Source organism: Hermetia illucens, chromosome 1 (genome assembly GCF_905115235.1).
Source record: "Hermetia illucens chromosome 1, iHerIll2.2.curated.20191125, whole genome shotgun sequence".
In the NCBI taxonomy this organism is placed as follows: Eukaryota; Metazoa; Arthropoda; class Insecta; order Diptera; family Stratiomyidae; genus Hermetia; species Hermetia illucens.
In genome coordinates, this window is record NC_051849.1 from 57782146 (window position 1) to 57803543 (window position 21398).

The 21398-nt window shown below is 40.4% G+C and overlaps 1 protein-coding gene across 1 annotated transcript in view; it reads right to left on the minus strand.

Annotated features, from left to right (window-relative positions):
- LOC119654252 overlaps window positions 1–21398 on the minus strand; it is an 87090-nt gene that overhangs the window by 6873 nt on the left and 58819 nt on the right. The window contains exons 3-8 of the mRNA XM_038059502.1: window positions 9605–11896; window positions 2846–2942; window positions 2662–2788; window positions 1960–2603; window positions 1666–1896; window positions 707–1227 (exon numbers count right to left, since the gene is read on the minus strand). Coding sequence (XP_037915430.1) covers window positions 707–1227; window positions 1666–1896; window positions 1960–2603; window positions 2662–2788; window positions 2846–2942; window positions 9605–11896 — 3912 coding nt within the window. The remainder of the gene's footprint in view (window positions 1–706; window positions 1228–1665; window positions 1897–1959; window positions 2604–2661; window positions 2789–2845; window positions 2943–9604; window positions 11897–21398) is intronic.

Genomic DNA, 21398 nt, shown 5'->3' on the forward strand with positions numbered 1-21398 from the left:
AGCCTCTTCCGACAAAAATCATGAGGAAAAGGCGACCCGACTGAATGCAAGAGAGACAAAACTAGAGTGTGGACGAGTGGAAAAGAGTTTTTTTCTGAACAGCTCAAATTTAATTTGACTGGATTAAATCGGGTAGCGGTAGTTCGGCGGAGAAAGAAAGAGCAGTATAGCGAGGAATGCACTATTATCAACCGTAAAAGATTCTCCGTATGTCATGGTCGACTCAGCCCTTCATATAATATTTTCTTTTCATAGGTGATGGCTTCCAAAGACAATTTGGGGGTGAAATCCTTAACCTGGTCCGCAAACGGCCCAGACTTCACCCCGATTGACAACATCTGGGGAATAATTCCCCAGAAAGCCAACAATTCTTCCATAATTGAAGTATTTAATCGAAAAAGTCCGGTATGAAAGCTTTTCATCTGATATGCTAGACTCGCTTAACGAATTCATGCGGTTAAAAAGTGTGATTAGGCTGTCGAAAGTTTGATGTTGATGCACAAACATTTCTAGGGGTGGGTATATGAACTGGGTCTTTCCAGTTATCCGAAAATGTTTCTTATGCAAAAATAATTAATTAAAAATTGTAAGATACGAATATCTGGTAATTTGAAGTCGAAACAGAACAATACTTCTATCGTTGTATTTCGTTTAATTTTTCAAACTAAATGAGATAAATTTACGAACAAATAAGACATTTACTCACCTTAATACCTTATTATTACTCTTCTCAATTAATGTAATGGCCCATCGACATTGACAGTCTCGTTTCTTCTCACAACCTATATAGGCGGTAACATCGTTCAACGATATTTCCTTAACAACAGTTGGCAAACCTTTCTCCCTTTTCAGAACAGTTATCTTTCCATCGTTTAATTCGAGTTGATAGACCTTCAGCGACTTAGTTTTATTATCGGAAAATTTCAATTCAGTACTCAAGGTGGTTGTCGGCAAATGCTTTAGTGCACGATTTATTTCGTGGATCGTTTTTATCGGCTTCACTACCAAATAATTGTTTTTTCGATCAGCCTCAGGCCAATATGACCAACGTAAGACAATATCGAAAACCCGCTCGGAATGATGTAGGGGTCGTTCTAGACTATCGTTGAGAATGACCTCATTAAGGGTTATTTGATGAGCGGATAATTTCATTCTTGCGGCAAGTTCTCTGCATACTTCATAAGCGGTTTTTGTAGGAGTTAATGTTACATTGATTTGTGTTTTTTCCTGAAACGAATGTAGAAGATTTCGATTAGATGGGATTATAGAATTGTCTTCCTTCAGATCATTTATATAAAATTATAGAGGTCAATGTCAATTGGGGATAATGCACACCATTATAAATGGAATAGTCTCCTTATTTTTTTTCTGAATTGAGTATAGTTGAGCAAAATTTCATATTAACACCCTCTACCCCTTCCTCCATTGATGTATAGTTATGGTCTCAAAATGAAGGGCTCTAACATCATAAACGCTAGATCCAAAATTGAATTGTTGCGCCACCGATTATTATTATTACTAGGCAAAAGTTAAAACACAAAAACTATTTTGAATTTATCCGTGTTATCCGTTATTCAGTGAACGTATCGATTACTCACAAGAATTTCTTACAATTCTTATTCCAGATATTCAGATTTGCATATATCAGTATTTGAAGGCACTCACCTCTTTTGTGTTTTCCGGATTGGCATTTAGGGTAATCCAAACTTTTAGATCTCCTGATTGTTTCAGAGAATCTGCAAGGTTTTCAGCAGCGGCATAATATTTCTGCAAGCAGGCCAGCATTTCTTGTTCTTTAACAACTTCATCTGGCGTTAATTGATACAAGTTTTTATACAGCGTAATCAAATCACTAACAACGTCGGCTTCATTCTGTGAATATCCCATCTCGTCACTCTGGAAAAATAAAATGACATATAATTACGCACGTAAGCACCTCAATTACCTTTAAAAACTTACTGTAGAATTTTGGAATAGCGTTGGTCCCCACACCATCGCCAGATTGTCGACACTCATCTTATTCTTCGATTTCTGTGACTGAATGAAAGCAAGATGACCAATCAATTTCTTCAGCGTTTGATATTCAATATCCGATAGTCGATTTAAGAGTTCTTTATAAGCAGTTATTCGTTCGACTTTGGAATTGAGCTTGGTAATGCTTATGAAGCTGGCAGCATGTTTACTTAGGAGTGTTTGTGGTAGACTTCGCATGAAACGTTTAAGCACGTTGGATACATCATGTTCGCTGTACTCATTACGAGTCATTTCAACGCTAAAAGCATCCGTTCTAAATAGGCCCATCAACTTCTGGATGGCTGCAGTTGATCCAGATTTCCGATAGATTCCTTCTGTCATTGAGCCGTGTATGTAGACGAAGTTTATGCACTTGTCCACTAGAACGGGTACATTGTACTTTGTGAGTTGTTGTTCATGTAGCGCTGGTCCGTTATTATGAGCCACTTCACGGATTATGTGACGCCAGATCTTGGTTTCTCTTGATGAGCTCATGATCATATAGATACTGTATGGAGGGCAATCGACCATTAGCATCGGTCCAGATTCTACGTGAAGGTTTTTAATTGAATCGTCGCTTTCCTTCAAGTCTGCGCGAAAATATATGATCAAACTAAGATAACACGGTAAAAGATAAAATTCAATTACTTATCCATCGGGCTTTCCGCAAGTCTAACTTTTCCGTGTTCATATCTGATTCGCAATAGTAAATTAGTCGGCGCTTGCGTTTTTGCAGTAGCAACCAGGCTCCACTCCATTGGGCCGTTATAGAACTCTTAAGATAATTATTATCAATTAACAAAGCATACATTTTTACAAAGATAAAACGTACCTTCAAATAACACCACCCTGCTCTATAATATTTACATGTTAAGTTACGTGGGAAGACATTTGTAAGGCTTTCGATTAGTTTATGCATCCATATATCTCTGCAAAAGTGAAAGAGAAGGAATTTGAATAAAACAGAAAAATTTAAAACTTTCTTAGCAAATAACTTCTTATTTCCTAGGTGAACTGCAAAAAATCCCTATATTACATTCCCTGTCAAAATAGCACATGTGTACGTGCCTATTTTCTAGGCTGGAATCTTATTTGCCTCATTCATGAAAAGCTAACATATGAACGGATTTATTCATCAAATTAATACTCAAATTTTTAGCCCCCTTGAACCTCACCCACGGCACCTGAAAAAAGACGTGGAGGTGAGCCCGATTTTGCGTTTATTATAAGTTCAAACTTTCAAATGACCAGGAACGGATATCCCCAACATGCCCCGTGCCGTAATTTCAATTTTGCCGTGAAAAACACATCCATTTACAGTTATAGAGAGTTTAATTTGTGAGCTTAATTTTATCTGCCATAATCGGAATGGCATGTCGACGGGAATGTTTGCTACAAAAATTTAGTAAACAGACTGACTGACTGCGAAGATCATGGCAAACAATGTCTAGGTACCGCAGTAAATTATATCTTTACCATGCTCGTGGCATGGAATAGCAGGACATCTTGAGAGAATTGACCGATATGAATTCGATTTTCAGATGCCCAGGCTTACTGATAGTTAACATATTAACATATCATTGCAGACGAGCATTCAACCAGATGTTTGCCTCTTTGAGTAATTTGAAACAAGTAACCTTTTTCTGATTGGTTATATTCTGACTTTTTTCAATTTCCTGAAGATATTTCCACGACACAACACCAACAACTCTACCACCAAACCCTATTTCCATCTTCACGTGGGAATCTAAATGAAAAACTGCAGACGAAGAAGGATGAAGGCAAGTCTCAAGCACCGAAAAACGTTGGAAGATGAGCATGACTGACAACCTTATACGAAAAACCGAAGTTATGAAGTCGCGAAAGGAGCCTCGGACGAGACGGATTCCACAATGACGGACCCGACAACGAAAACGGCTGAAAATTTTGCGCATTTTCTCACGCAACGTGCACTCTCTGTACAAAAAAGCTAGACGATACCTTGCTCCAATATAATGCTGATATAACAATCTTACAAGAGATGCGCTGGACGGGGGTCGATTTCCTAGAGAAGAGCCACTACACCATATATTATAGCAGCCATCCCATGTGTTTGAATTAGGTTCCCAAGTCAGCCAAAAAATGAAATCTGCTGTTATTGGCTTTGAAAACATAAGCGCCTGCGAGACAAATTTCGAAATATAAGCCTCATTAACATTCACGCCCCTATAGAAGAGACTACAGAGTCGGAGAAGCATACCTTCTACAAAGCAGAAAAGCCGACCCTCGAAACCTGTCCCAGGTATAACATCAAGAGCATACTTGGAGATTTTAATAGCAAAGCCCGTATTTAGACGATACATCCGTTTCTATAGTTTACATAACAACATGAATGATAACGGACTGCGGATTATTCAGTTAGCAGTATCGCATGAGGCGGTTGTTGAAAGTACCTAAATAATTGTAGGCCTCTCCAGACCCGACCACTTGAACAAATTGGCCACGTATTGATTCGATGCCGTCACCTCTCAGCCTTGATGAACATCAGAATATCGGATCACTATCTCGTTGGCATAGTGCTCCAGGGTCGAATTAAAACACCAACTAGAATCCCCTTTACAACCAGGTGAGACTTAGCACTGAAGCCATCCGCAACAAAGCCCTCCGTAACACATATAAGGCGGAAATGGAAGGCGAAGCACCGACAAATGATTCCCACAATCACATGAAGAACTTTATAATGAATACGGCCACAATCATACTTAGCTCAAGTTCGACGATGAATGTAAGCTAGCAGTGGAGCGGAAGAACGCGGCATACTGAGTAATGCTGCACTCTCAAAGAACGCGGACACGCGTAAAGACCTATCACGAACCCCGTCGAGTGACGAAGCAACTTTACAGACGGAAAAAAGAAGCCTGGGGGGGGGGGGGGGGGGGGGTGAACAAACATATCTGTGAACTTGAGAAGTACAAGGAGCAACCGTACCAGGCGCGAAGGTTATACCAACAAGTCAGCAGGATGAAGCCTTACACACCTTGATGTTCATCCTGCCGAGACAAAGAGCGACTGAGTTGAGTGCTTTGATGATCTGCTTATCAAGCAAAATACCGTGGAGTTGAAGGCCTTGCGAAATTAAAACAACGGACAAACACTGCCACCCATGGAAGAAACAATCCGTGCAATTGATTCGCATAAAAACCATAAGTCGCCAGGAATCAATGGAATTACAGAACAATTGGTTAATTAATGCTGACGACTGGTAAGGGAGGATTATCTCTTCCATACATAAAAATGGAGATATTACCCAATCTAGTGCTGAGTACCTATAAGATATTCTCTGCTATCTTACTAGGCCATGCGCCCAGAACATCATCGGTCTATACCAAAGAGGCTTCACTCCAGACAAATCAGTAACCAATCAGATTTTTTCTGTGTAGCAAGCAATGGAAAAACTATTAGAATATGGCCATCAGTTGCATCATGTTTTCATCGATTTCAAGGGCGGTTATGATAGCATAGCCAGGGTAAAACTGCACAACCATGAGCGAGTTTAATTTCCCGACCAAATTAATAAAACTGAATAGGCTGACTAGACAAAAGCAGTAGGATCCTTTCGAGGGCATTCACCATCATCATCGATCTAAGATAAGGAAATGGCCATGCATCCTTTTTAACCTGGTTCTAGGAAAAATGATCCGCGATGCTGATGTAAATGCGAAAGGCCCCATCCTTTTTAAGTTCACCCAACTACTGGCCTATGCTGACGATATTAACATCATGGGAAGAACAGCTCGAGATGTACAATCTACCTTCAGCCAGATCGATTAGGCGGCATTCGGCGTGAGACCTTAAGTTGCCCATTAATGAAAGCAAGATGAAGTACATGGTGGTAACGTCAGCATCAAAAACTAAAGAACCAACAGCATGAAATGGCACTAGTCAAATAAGAACAATAAAAATGGGACAATACAACTTTGAGGCCGTTGATAAATTATCCTATCCTTGTATGATATACCCTATAATTCTTGTATGACGACGGATGCTTCCGTAGATTATATGATGACGAAATTTATGAGATGACCGTCTGGTTGTGGATCAAATTCGGCTCAATAGATTGCGATGGGCGGATCACTTAATCCGTATGGATGAGGATGATCCAACCCGGAAAGTCTATAAGGACAATATCTATGGTAGAAAAAGAAAAAGTAAGCATGGCAGACCCTGCCTGAGATGGAGCGGTGGGATAGGCCAGGACGCCAGACAGCTTTTAGAGATATCAAATTGGTCGGGGTAAAACTGGAAAGTCAGGATTTCCTTCCTAAGCAGACCTAGATCGGATACTGATTGTTGCACCATTGAAGATTGGTGATGTATTAAATAGAAAATTGAAGACTGTCGACCGGATCAAAAGAGAGAGAGAGGGGGGGGGGGCATTCCGGATAAATTAATTATCAGAGTGATGCATCGAGGTAAAATCTGAAAGGAATTTGACGTTCAAATCGGAGTCCACACGAGTTGAATTTTGTCACCGATATGTTTTTCTACTTATGGGTGACGCTCATCGTGCTGCCTTGATAGAGGCTCAATGGACCACGTCATCTTTCCTCAAGAATCTAGTACGTTAATGACACTTCCTTATTCTTTCGCCGAATCACGAATCTTGACCAAATGTATCCGGATTGAAAGGATGAGTGAAACAAAGCGGATTTGACAACAAATACTATCTGACTGGCCTTTTCCTCTTTGCATTAATCGACAAAATATTGAGAATCTAGGACAGTTTACGTATCCAGGATGCGTTATTTCTACCGTACCGAACTTGATGTCGCTCTACGCATTAACTCCGCTTTTACAGTTTTGTCTAAAATTTAGAAGTGCAATTACCTCAACACTAACAGTTGAAAGTTGAAGCTATTCGGCCTCCGTGCAGTGAATAGTACATGAAAAGTGATGCATTGTTACCTGAAAGCTTCAAGTTTTCATCAGTTAATGCCCGCGACATACCATCGGCCTATTCTTGTTTGAGAAAATATCAAAAGGAAAACTTCGTTAGAATACGAGCCAGATACCCGTGGATGTGCTGAACAGAAGATTCGGGTGGTAACTGCGGTAGATAAGTCACACGTAGAGAAAGCCAATTCAACCATTGCACTGTCAGGAAGGATACAGTCTTCCCGGAATATCATGATGCAGGTAGGAGAATCTGAACGACATTGCCAGGAATTGACAATAAAGGCGCATCGTTGCGGTATATGTATTGCACCCCACATAGGGGTTTATGACAAGCCTATATAACTAAAATCGTTAGAGGGGTAGGTACACACGTTTTTAAAAATATTTTAATGGGCACTTGTGTTACTATTGGATCGCCCACCGTTACTGCCACAAATAAGAGAAAAGAATTAAATAAGGAAAGTCGTCAAGATAAAATTTAAAAAAAGGCGTATTTTTCTGTTTCGCATATGTCGGAGTTAAACTGCTCGCGACTCAAGCTAGCTAACCACTTTCTCCTCAGAACCCTTCTACAACCTGATTCCAAATTACACTCCTTCCAAACACTCTATAGCTTCAAGTTCTCTCTACCGACATCTCTTCAACACAGATTGTATCTAAAGTGCCTTAAGCAGGAGGGTCATTCCAGAGAAACTAATAGCTATTATCAGAGCTACATTCAATGGCGTAAAATGTCACGTGCTGCACCGAGGTAAAATCTCGGAAGAATTTGAGGTCCAAAGCTGAGTCCGCCTGGGTTGCATCTTGTCACCGATATTATTTCTTCTTGTTATCGGTGACGTTTCTCAAGCTGCCTTGTCCGGGGGACTTGGAGAAGTTCAATGGACGATGGCAGTTTTCTTCAAATACCTCGACTGCACTAATCACATGGCTCTGGTTTTGAAAAGAGGCAAATCGAATTGGACTGAAGATAAACACCAACAAAACCAGGATTCTCAGTCTGACGGGTCATTGCACTCTTCGTAAGAGGTAGAGCATCGAAGGCGTCGATCAATTTGTATATCTACATGGGAAGCGTGATTTCTGCTGACGGTGGCACCGAACTAGATGTCGTCCGACGCATTAGTAGCGCTGGACCCGCTTGCGCTACCCTGTCTAAAATCTGCAAATGCAGTTATTTCAACAACAAGATCAAGTTGAGATTGTTCTGTGCTAGTGTTCTTTCTGTGTTGTTATATGGGAATAGCACATGGAAAGTGAACTCCACTGTTACCCAAACGCTCCAAGTTTTCGGCAACACCCGTCTGCGCCGTATCATCGAAGTACGCTGGCCTGACACTATTTCAAACGAAAAACTTGGTTGGGGCACAGGTCTAGCATTCATACATATTGTGATCGGAAGACGAAAGTGGCAGGGATAGGTCACACATTAAGGAGGGGCGACATTTGCATTGCTGGCTACGCCATGCAGTGGAATCCAATCTGTCAAGATGGACGACGAGTGGGTGGCTCCAAAGCACTTGGAGCAGAACAGTAGAGGATGGAAGCGAGCGTCTCGGCAAGTCGTATGGGGAGCTGAAGGACATTTCAGGTAACCGCGAGCGATGGCGCGTACGTGTGGTTGACGCGCTATACCCACCAAGGGGTGAAGAGCAACCATATATATACTGCGTTTATTTAACTGAAACGCCATGAGCTCTAGAAGGAACAAGTGACTTCCAAATGACTAAAAAGTTGTAGTTATTGAAGTTGTATATCAATTTTCGGTGTGGTAAAACTCTGTTGAAAATTAACACTCGTGTTACCGAAAGTGTCTTAAGTACAATAAGAAATAGACGCGCGAATTTTCCGATACTAAATTTGCTTGCTCAAATGAATCAATCAGTGTGGATGAAGAAATGCTCTCGTAGGCTTTTCGCTTCGCCCTGCATAACAAGCCCGCACCATTAGATCATCTTGAGTTACTATTTTTTCCATCCTGACCTGGGAATCTGCCGTACTTTATAACTACTTTAAAAAGTGTGGGTTTGTTATGGAAATGGAAAATGTGAAACAACCTTTGGAATGGTGGACCACCAAACTGTGGCGACTAATCTCGAGAATTGTTGGCACAAACGTACTAACTTTTTTTCAATTAGGGCAGGGCAGATTATTTCTTCATTCTTTGAACTCTTTACATTCTCAGCACAAATTGAATCCCTAATCTGTTGAGTTTCAAAGTTTCGAATATCAACTATGTCTAGATTACTAAAATCAACGAATTGCATGGTTAATTGCGTGCTATTTCTAAAAATTGTAAAACTGGATTAGATCCCCATCATGTCTTTATGGACCTATAGACTAGGTGAAAAGATGTTAGAAATATCAGATTTGTAGCGCAAACACAAATTGAGTGCATGTGAAATTAATAGGATACAGATATTTGTAAACGATTACTCATTACATCTGATTCAAATTCAATTATTGGAAAAGAAACGATTGTTAGACCTATGTAATTGTCCTTCATGTATTCGTATTGGATGCAAAATTATTTTCTCTGAAACCTGGAAGAACCTGAGCTAATAGCAATCTTTTTTCTTTTCATGCGACCAATACGGGAAAAATAAGCAAAATACAGTTTCGCTGCTACTTCCAAAATTCTAGTCTACGATCTTACCTTTCCGACTCCTTCGCGACACCATATAAATGGCAGCTCCGCACCAATTTCTTGTTTCCACTGTTCGTATTTGTCATTACCATGTTGGGATTAGACAGTTGTTGCTGTGAGCTCTGATTCTTCGGAATGGCTGTTGTTATTTCGAAACAGTACATTTGCATGGAATTGTTGCTAAACTTATGATTACTAACGCACTGAATAGTGGTAATGTGCTCAAGCGAAAATGTTTCCTTCTGATTTTTCATATCCTTATCGACAAACGTCACGAATTTCCGATCTCGAAGGTATGCCACACGGTTTTGCATTTCTTTTAGAATATCTTCAACACCCCCAGAAGGAAGACGAATCAAATGTCCTTCATGCAAGACCATTCGTTGTGACAAGGTGGGTTTAGGTACCATCTCCAAAATTATATGAACATCGGATGAACGTGTTCCTCGGAAGCTTGTTTTACGTTTAAGCGATTCCATTTTGTTGAAAACATTGGAGAACATTGACTTCATAGATGTCTTAGGTTGCGATTCGGCAGAGGCAGGCATAGGTGGGAATTTGTTGTCCGTGTTTTTCGTTGAATTTTTCGTAGTTGCCGATGCCATTGCTTCGGAATAGGACGGGGGCGGCACTCCAGGTGGCAACTTATCTGGCATTCCTTTCTCGACTACTTGCTTATTAAACGGATTTATTCGAGGTTGGCTTGCAGCATCATCAACGAACCATTGACTACGCGGTTGAGATGGGCGAGAAAGATCCACTTCTTCATTAATTGTAGGATTATTGTCAGTTCTGGCTAAATATGCATCCATATCTTGTTCTTCTATTATATTTTCTAGACTATCGGACCGGAGATGGGGATTTTGATGAACGATTTGCATATTATCACTCCTTGTAATTTCAGGCTGATTTGTAGATGTAGACTCGGCCAATGAATCCATTCGTTTTGGAGGTGGGGGTATTGATGAAGCGATACCATTATCGTCATCCGAGGAGTCGATGCTTTGGTCGTCAACTGCAGATGTCTCTTGGTTTACAGTTCCATAAGTGTCCTCTTCTAATAGATTCTCCAGCAATAATAATTGATTGCTTTTATTCATACCTTTGCCAATAGTGTTTCCTCTGTTTTTCAAAAGAGGATCGAATTCATATAGTATTTCTTTAGGAGAAGGCGACTTGGGTGTCGAAGCAAGTGGTGTCAGGACATCTTCAGTAGGCGTAGCTCTTTGAACATCATCTGGCTTTGGGGTAAGTGGAACGTCCACGTCATCGGATTCCATTTCACAAAGCCTTCCGTAAGTTGATTCCTGATTAGCATAGATGGGTTCAGGAGAACTGCACTCATCATCGTTATTCTCATGATATGTCCACGATTCACTACGATCTGGTTTGGGAAGAATTTTTTCATTAGCTGTTATGAGTTCGTTCAGTTCTCTCGACACGTCCCGAGATGAATCGTCTATTGTTTCACGAATTTCGATTGAATCAATTGTAGCACGATTGGAAGATGCTTCCACGTGAGGCTTTCGAATTTCTATAGTTTCGTAAATCTTCTTTCGTTTTGTTCGAGCTGGAGGTTCTATCAAATTAATTTTCCCGTATATATTCTCATGTTTCAGCACTGGCGGTGGATAATTCGGCATTGGTAGACCTTCACTTGAACTGTGAGTATCCTCTGATTGTTCTTCTTTAATTACTAAATTCGGGATATCAGGAACGCTTCTGTTCATGGCAACGGGGGAACGGTTAGCCCTTAGTGGCTTTTCAATAGGGTGGTGAATGTTCAGTGATTGAGTCATACTTGTGTTTCTCTCGAACGAATGATCAATTGATTGGTCCGGATCTGTCAGTGAATAACTCAATCCTCTTATAGAGTCATCGTAAGAGGGAGGACCAGCTCCGTCTATTGGATAGCTTCCCGGGGATCGCATACTTCTTGGAATCTCATAAGACGATTCAATTGTAGCAAGGTTTGACAGATTACTTGCTTTGTTCAATGGACTGTTGAAGCTAATGGATTGGAAAACTTGATCGTTTGGAGGAAGAGTTTGTGGGCGATCTAGGTCGAAATCAGGATCGCGTTTTTCATTCCGTGAAAGTGAGAGATTATTTATATTAAGATTGTTTATTTTCTGTCGAACGTTCTTCAATCGAGATGTTGTTTGCGATCCCCATGTTGATATTTTCTCTTGAGACGTTTTGAAGTTTTTATCGAGGATATTTTTGGCCTTGTGTGTTACCCTTTCTGTTATTGCTTCAGTTAATAACTTTGATGTGCTGCCGATTGATTTGAGTAGTTGACTGAAAGGGAAAAAATCAGATTAGAAAACAGGACAAATACAGAAGGAGAGGAAAATAAAATATAAAATGACAAAGCCAGATTTTTAGTTGAGAAATAAATAAAAATAAATGAGAATTATCACTCTGTCTGTTATCGTTGATATGGTCTGGTTCAAAGTTAATTGGATTTAGACCCAAAGCTTCTTGTATTATTAGAAAGAACAAAACCACAGCAAATATGAGGCAATTGCAAAAGATTTTATCTTTTACAGAGAAAAACTGAATTTAGTCGAATTCGGAAGTTGGATGCGTAAAAGAACATAAGAAAGCATGACTGAATACGCCGAGAGGTATCAATGATATTCAAACCAGTTTAACGAATATTGAAGAGAGGCTTCAATCAGCGTACAAAAAACCACTTTTGACAAAAATGCGGGATCGATGGGCAAATAATACGAAAATAGTACTTAGCAGGGGATTTTAGAATACATTCAAGCCTGTTACGTCTCGGATAGCGAATGTCTTCACATACACGAAAACGGTTTTTAATTGGTTTCTAAAATGGTGGCACGTTCCTTGACTACGGTACTGAAGGTCTTCAGAATGTTCACTGTTTCCACATCCGGATGGATGTTCTGGGGAGAAGGGAAATGAGATGGTAGGCCTCTAGAGAGTACCTTCCTCTTACGACCCTGTAGTTTTCTACTCTTTTCTAGTAGCAGTAGGCGCTAATCGTGTGACGGACTAGTGCTGACACCGATTTTTGACAGAACCTTCAATGTAAAATTCCGGTACAGATTAATCATCATCATCAATTGCGCAATCCTATGTACCACCGGAGACGATATAGAAAGGAGAGAGTGTGAAAGTACACGTAGTCCAGAAGACGCTGCCTACATGTGACATAGTGACTTGATGGGAAATCTGAAAGACAGAGGTGGTTCTGACCATACATTGCTCAGGCATACGATGACCGTAATAATAATGATCAGAGATTGGTTGATTTCTCTCACTTGCACTGCCTGCTGTTGATGATGCATTTTTTGAACACAGCTTATGCTATAAGGCATGAATTTCAATTGACCGGCGGCGAACATCAAATGAGATCGATCACATTGCGATCAGCAGTAAATTTAGTTCATATGGGCGCCGAAGAGCAAAATGTCCACTACCCAAGATCAATGTGACCCTTTTCCGCCATCCGGCTTTCGTGTAGCAGTGGATCTTTGCTACTCATATTTCAGCGACTATCTGTCGCCTTCTTCAGTGTTTAAGTTTTGATAAGGCAAGAATAGGTAGAGATAGATAGGAGAAATTATCAACGGACTCAAAGTTCTAATCTCCTATCTTTATTGTTCTTATTTGAATAGGGCGATTGTTGTCACTTCTTTTTTCTTTAGTCCTGACGTTGACACCATGTACTTCGTCTTGCCTTCATTAATGTGCAGTCCAAGAGCTCGCGCCACCTGCTCGATCTGGATGAAGGCAGTTTGTACATCTCTACCAGACATCAATAATCAGAGAAAATGCCGGCGTCAAAGCATTTGAAGGGCGAGGCGCGTGAAAATACAACCAAAATATTTGCTAATAATCCAAGGGATTTCCACAAATAAAAACCATCGAACGACCCGAGAGCTCTTATGTCAGACGCGTGCAAATTCATCGGGATTACGGTGGTTTGCTGGGGGAACAGATCTATAGTTGACCATGCCGCCGGACTCGGCATACCATACAACTCATATTACCGAAGCTGCGGAGAATGGGTAGAGACCCATACACACTTCCTTTGCGATTGCCAAGCTCTAGGTAGAGCCAGGCCACGGATATGAGGTAAAGTATTTTTTGAAGAGGGAGGTCTTTAGTTATAAGGTGGGAAAGCTTCTTCTTTCGTGAATGCTGCGGGCTGGCTCTGAAGATCTTAGCCGACTGGACTCGGCTTCCTACTCTTACCACAGCAATCATGGTCTTCGGAATTTGTGGCATCAAGAAGGTGCAACATAGGGGTAATTGGACAGCACAGAGTGGTCATTGATACCTACCAATCCTACACCTAGCAGTAGTTAGAATGATTATGCAAATATTTTCATTATCATAACCTGTTAAGATTAAGGAAAAAAGGAATACATAGTGCATGGACTGCAAATATTTCAAGAACTAAAAGTAACAACAGACCACTACACTACATCATCATCATCGGCGCGGTATCCGGTGTAGGCCTGCCTTAATAAGGAACTCCAGGCATCTCGGTTTTGTGCCGAGGTTCGCCAATTCGATATCCCTGAAACCTGCCTGGCATCTTGTTGTCCGCCATCGTTCCATCTCAGGCAAGGTCTGCCTCGTCTTCTTTTTCTACCATAGATATTGCTCTTACAGACTTTTCGGACTGAATCATTTTCAACCATACCCGCCAACCGCAACCTAATGAGCCAAATTTCATCCATAACTTGGCGGTCGCGGTATTGTTCATAGATTTCATCGATAAGTAGGCTCCATCCTCATGTAGGGGTAAAAAAATTCGACGGAGAATTTTTCTCTCGAACGCGGTCACGCTGCTCCCAGGGCAGAGGTGAGGCAGCGTCTGATGAATTCCCTTTGCCCTGGACGAAAGCGTCAGTTAATTTATGGGATGTCCTTCGGATTAGCGGGCCAGACATATAACATTGGCATTTTGTCTAACGGTAATTTTTGAGTCACAGGTCTGAAAATGTATGTGGTTTCTGGCGGCACGGGATTCTACCGCACAAAGTTTTGGGAAAACTCACGTTTTTTGTATGTAACTTCATGTATGAAAATTTGTATGTAACTTCATGTATGTAATTTGACACCACATCCTGAAAAGTTTGTCAGTTTATAGTACCAAGGTACCTTTTTAGGCTCCTAAAATTTGTTCGTGGTATGTCCTTGTATAAGGATTTGGTGACCATGAAAATTTACTCAAAGAAAAACATTTTTTTTCCGTACCTAGTAAAAGGAGAATCACAAGTTTTAATGAATTTTAAATAAAAGAACGGGGAGGTGTAGCCGTGGTGCAAGACGGAACCGACATTTTAGATTATTTTATCAAAATTCACTAATTATTCACTTCGTTATTACTCGACTACGCTGATGACATCTGTTCTCTCTCTCCCCGGGTCATGGATTTTGGCCAAATGGCTCTGGATTTGGAAGGAGAGGCAAGTAGAGTTGGACTGAAGATAAATACCAACAAAACCAAGGTTTTCAGTCTGACAGGTCATCCGACTTTTCCTATCTGTATTATTGGGTAAAGCATTGAAGGCGTCGATCAATTTTTATATCTGGGAAGTGTGGTTTGTGCTGACAATGGCACCGAACTGGATGTTGCTCCACACATTATTAGGGCTAGACGCGCTTTCACTGCCTTGTCCAAAATCTGGAAATGTAATTATGTTAATATCAAAATCAAGTTGAGACTATTTTGCCCTTGTATTTTCTCTGTGTTGTTATATTAGAGTAGCACATCATTTTTCCCAAGCCGAGTCGAGTAAAGCGATATGTATTTATACAATCCGCATACTATACTTACCATTAGTAAAACTTTTCCATTTGGAGGGCTCACACCTTCTAATCGGAAGAGCACCCAATTTATGCTTTACTTTGTATTATATTCTCTTCCATATGAAAAAATTGATGCGCATTAACCAACCTTAATATGAAATAAAAATTATTTTCAAACCCACATGTTTCTACTCGACTAGTCCTTTAACTTGTGCTTTAATTTCTTTTCCACATTTCATAGGTATGTTACACATCTGTTACATCCATGAAAATTATCATAAATGGAATTGATAACATCGAGTGGAGCTATATGTACCTGTCATATTGAATAAACGTTCGCGGCAGATCGTCTGATTGCGATATACTTGTTTGTACTTACGCTTTCACTGCAAACATGATTCATCCATTTATACTGAAATAGCTAATTATGAATAGAGGTGATATCTCTTCAGATATAAAAATTATTTCTCTATTATCGAATGTCTGCTAATCATCTAATGAATTGATTTCGATTGAGCTATTTGATAACTATGGAATGGGCTTTCTTCATTTACTATGTGAAAATTTGAGCATAATTGTGTGTAACTGTCACATCGTGTCAGATGATGAGCAAATAAGTCGACTAACTTTTGAGAACCTTGCTAAAACAATTCCATGAAACATTCACGAAACCCTTTTTCTCATAAACTTTTAAGGTAATGGAGTAGGTGCACGAAGGGGCTAATCAGACCAGGGGGATGGTGGGCAAGAAAATCAATATCAAACATACTTCCATTAAGAATGAAATGAAAATGATAGTCCATGGTCGAACCAATTTCAATTTTGGTAGCTGAAGATAACTTTTGCTTCGTAGTTATTTGAAAGTCCTTCGCATTTCAAGGTTCACTTGCCGTTCAAACTGTCTGAAGTGGTTGCTGAGTCGAGGTCTGTTAGTAATCAACACAGTATTGTAACTGCTAATCAGGAGATAGTTTGATGTATATGTAGATACCATACTGAACAGGGTCTTTATTTTGTCTGCTTTATTTGTGGATTAAGGGGGTCATCCCGTGTGAACGTCGTTTTTTTTTGGTTTCTTTTAGAAATTTTTTGTGAAGAACTGGATAAAGATACAAATACGAAATATGGACCATCGATTTATTAATATCTCGATCATTCATAGTAATTTTTTCAGCCCGATTGCATAGTTCGTTATTGAAACACTGAGCACTTTATACACCCATCTCCCAAAAAAGATGTTTTTCTGTTGCCACGCTAGAGGGCGTTGTGGTCATGTTAAAGGAAAAAAGTAAACGGCATTTTAACGTACAAACTTAATTACAGACCGCAAACTAGGATTATTAAAAAATATTAAAAACTAAATTTTTGGTGCCCTGTTAAACTTTTTTTTTGAATTTTGTTTTTTTTACGACTTCTTCAATGAATAAAAAAAATTACTGAATCAACCGCAATTATCCTAGTTTGCGGACCATAGAAATATGTTCTGAATAAGTCGTGAAAATTTCAAAGAATTTCGTTTGATAGATTTTGGGCTATGATGGCAGCCGATTTTCAACATGCAGTTTCGAGAAAAACGCATTTGAAAAGTAGAATGCGATTTTTAGCCATAAAACCTTAATTGGCCATTAACCTGCTATATCTAATCCATAAACCTTAGGTTTTTGTCAAGAAGCACATATACAGCCTTGGATTCAAGTTTTGTCTGTTTAGCGAAGTCATTCCAACATCATACGGACCGATAAATACGAGCTTTATTACGGCGATCGACATAAATCTGGCATGTGACTTATCACGTGTATAACACTATAATTTCCGAACAACTCCGAATATCAAAAAATCACTTTGCCCGTATATTCTACACTATATCTAGATATAATTGATGCCGAAAAAAAATTCGATTTCGCGGATACGACATACGGGATGACCCCCTTAAATAGATTCCATGATTCACTGCGATCGTGAACCCACTTTGGAACTGCTGATAAAATATTGAATTATTCTTTATTCAAGAGATTATCCAGATATTTCAGGTTAATATGCAGCAAGGTTCAGGCGGACACTTCTTGATGACTAATTACAAGGTACATTATCATTTCCAAGCTCATTTGGAAGCTTTGAAAACCTATACTCCTTATCTGGAAATCGCGAGCTTTATGCGCTCCCAGCGACTCCTTCGGATCAAATTGATCACGAAAGTACGACCCTGGCTTAGTGAATAGATTGCCAACTAAATTTCCGACATGGTCTAAAAAGAGAAGTTTGCATTTGTAAATATCAATTCCTTTCTTAAAAATAGTTTTATTATCAATTTATTACGATTTTTTTCATTTTTTGCAATAGCCACTAGACGATTACGATCGATCTATTAAGCGTTAACTTTTCACCCAGGTGCCCAAAAACTTTAAGTAAAAACAGAACATGAGAAAATATAATCCTTTGGTTTCCATTAATCAATTGGTTGTCAACAATACGAGTTTGCTCTGAACTTACATTTGTGGCACTGATTTTTCCAAGTACGTTGAGGGCCAGTTTATTATCCCCAAACCTGAATTTCGCGGCAAGCGAATACTCAGACAACGTTGTGGCAGTTGATGCCATATTGATGAGACGGGCAAGCGGAGAATGACTGCTTATAACTTCAGCCTTACCAAAGTAGTCATTTTGACCAGAACGAAAATCCCGACTCTGCGTCCCATACCGGCGAATTGACAATAGAGTCAACAACAGCGGTTAATTACCTTGGTTTAGTGTTCAATTCGAAGACGAGCTCCTTAAAGCCAATTAAAGCAACAGTGGACAGGGCTGCAGCTGAAGTCCCGGTCTTGAGTCAGCTAATGGCGAATGTTACTACCACCTTCTTATGGAAGCAACGCAATCTATTTTGCTCAACGGCGCAGAGGTACGGGCTAATACCGAAAGCGAAGAAGAATTGAGAAAATTGGTTGCCCGTCAAGGAAGTCAACGCCCATCACCGAATGGCAAATTTCTTGGCAATGAGCCAAGAGGCAAATGGACTGCGCAGCTCATCGGCAATTTAAATCCGTGGCTGAACCGAAAACATGCTGAGATTGACTATTTCCTTTTCCAACTTCTTAGTGGGCATGGAAGTTTTCAGCATTACCTGTGTGGTATGCAACAGAATGGCAGACGACGCTGGACACACCTTTTTGTCTTGTGGAGCCGGCTTTCGTCAGTAGCTTTATGGAGACACAGGCAGGCTCTCTCCAAACAACATTGTCAGAGAGATGCTGAGGAGCGCAGGCAGACGGAGTAGTATTGCGCATTACGTTGTTTTTAAGGTTTTGTGTAAAACAAAACCTTATTAAAATCGATTCACTGTCTGTCTGTCACACGCAGTTTTCTCCAAAGCGGCTGAAGCGATCCGAACGAAATTTGGTGGATAGATGGGAACTATGAAATCTCACGCATACAGCGCGTGACATAAATGCAGGTGGAGTTTAAAAGGAATCCCCCCATACATGGAAATGGGGAATTTAAAAAAAATTCACCGGATATAGTCGTGTAGGGTATCAAATGAAAGGTCTCGATTAGTACTTTCGAAACTGACATTAGCATTAGCATTTGGCATGAATTGCAAAGTGCGCGAGAAAGGAGTCAGAATGTACGCACTTACAAGTGAGACAGGACTTATTTTCTGAAATTACCCAACCCAAAAAAAATCAGAATTATGCGCTTAGATGAAATCTAGGCCTCAAAATATGTCCCATTCCGATATCTGCTCAAATAAACTTACTAATAGTATATTACCAACTTTTAAAAAGTTACTGAAAACCCCCCTTTCCAGCACTACAAAATTTTGCACCAGCCATGAAGCCATGAAAATCTGGTCATTAAGTTAAAGCAGTTCACACTTAGCAGTTTCGCCCGAACTTACTGCTTCTAAAGCCATGCAAATATGATGCTGACGTCATAATTAATGAGAATAATTGAGAATCTCGTGAAATATTAGATTCGCATTTATGAAGAATCTACTTCTACCTAGCCCTTTTTAAGGTTTTGTGTAAAATTTAAGCCTCGAAAGACCCCCATTCCGATATCTGCTCAAATAAACTTACTAATAGTACATTACTAACTTTTAGAAATTGACTGAAAAACCCCCTTAAGTTCATCCTAGGAGAATCAAATTTTGCACCGACATAGAGGACTGTATCGTGCATACACATGTCACATCTTTTGGAACTATGATTATTAGTGTCAAAGTTATAGCAGTTCAAACTTATTAATTTCTATTTGCTGCATTCTAGGCCATACAAATAAGATTCTGACGTCATAATTAACGAGAATAATTGATATCGGCTGAAAAATCATAAGTCGCCAGGAGCCGATGGAATTACGGCCGAATTGGTTAAATATGGAGGCGCCCAGTTACACCAAGTGGTTCATCAACTTGTGCCCAAAGTATGGAACAGCGAATTAATGCCTGACGACTGGCGAAGAGGCATTATCTGTCTCATACATAAAAAGGGAGATATCACACAGTGCAGCAATTATAGAGGTATCACGTTGTTGAGTACCGTCTATAAGATATTCTCCGCTATCTTGCTAGGCCGGATAGCCTCATACGCCCAGAACATCATTGGCCCATACCAAAGAGGCTTCACTCCAGGCAAATCAGCAACAGATCAGATTTTCTCTCTGCGGCAAGCGATGGAAAAACTGTTGGAATATGGACAACAGTTACACCATCTGTTAATCGACTTTAAAGCCGCCTATGATAGCATAGCCAGGGTAAAACTGTACACGGCCATGAGAGAATTCGGTATCCCGACGAAATTAATAAGACTGACTAGGCTGACCCTGACCAATGTGCGAGGCCAGATAAAAGCAGCAGGATCACTCTCAACACCATTCGACATCAACAACGGTCTACGACAAGGGGATGCGCTATCATGCGTCCTCTTTAACCTGGCCCTCGAGAAAGTGATCCGTGATGCTGAGGTAAATGCAAGAGGTACGATCCTCTTCAAGTCCACCCAACTACTGGTCTATGCTGACGATATCGACATCATGGGAAGAACCACCTGAGACGTACAAACTGCCTTCATCCAGATTGAGCAGGCGCTGATTGGCGCGAGATCTTGGGCTGCACATCAATGAAGGCAAAACAAAATATATGGTGGCAACGTCAGCACCGAAGACGAATCAACCAACAACATCAAAACGCACTGGTCAAACACGAAGAAGAATAAGGATAGGAGAATACAACTTTGAGACCGTTGACAATTTCTCCTATCTACGATCGAAAATCACAACCGATAACAGCTACGATGATGAATTCCGCGCACGGTTGTTGTTAGCCAACAGAGCCTATTTCAGCTTACAAAGACTGCTCCGCTCCAAACGTCTCACCATAGGGTCAAAGCTCTTACTGTACAAGACTATGATCTTGCCAGTCCTCATGTATTCCTCGGAAACTTGGGTTCTTAGCAAGAAAAATTGGTCGCGTTCGAGAGAAGAATCCTCCGAAGAATTTTTGGCCCCCTACATGAGGATGGACGATTCCGTAGCCTACACAATGACGAAATCTATGAGCGATACCATGACCGTCCGGTTGTGGATAAAATCCCGCTCAATAGGTTACGGTGGGCGGGTCACTTAATCCGTATGGATGAGGATGATCCCACCCGGAAAGTCTATAAGGGCAATAGCTATGGTAGAAAAAGAAGACGAGGCAGACCCTGCCTAAGATGGAGAGATGGGGTTCCGAACTTGATAAGCCTTTCTACTGCGGAACACAGACACGACAGAAGCCCCGTTAATGATGACATTTTATGCGCACTATTCTTGGAAAAATCCCCTGCATACACTGATGGACATCAACGGTGAAATTGACTTCTCAACGCTAATGATGCAAGCCTTCAATCTTACTAGCAACACTGAAGGAGAAGCAGTTGGCTTCAGACACTCTCTGAATGAGGCATAGAATTCGAAGGCAGAATTCAAACGAGAAATCAAAAACCTGAAGAAATAACTACACAAACTAGCC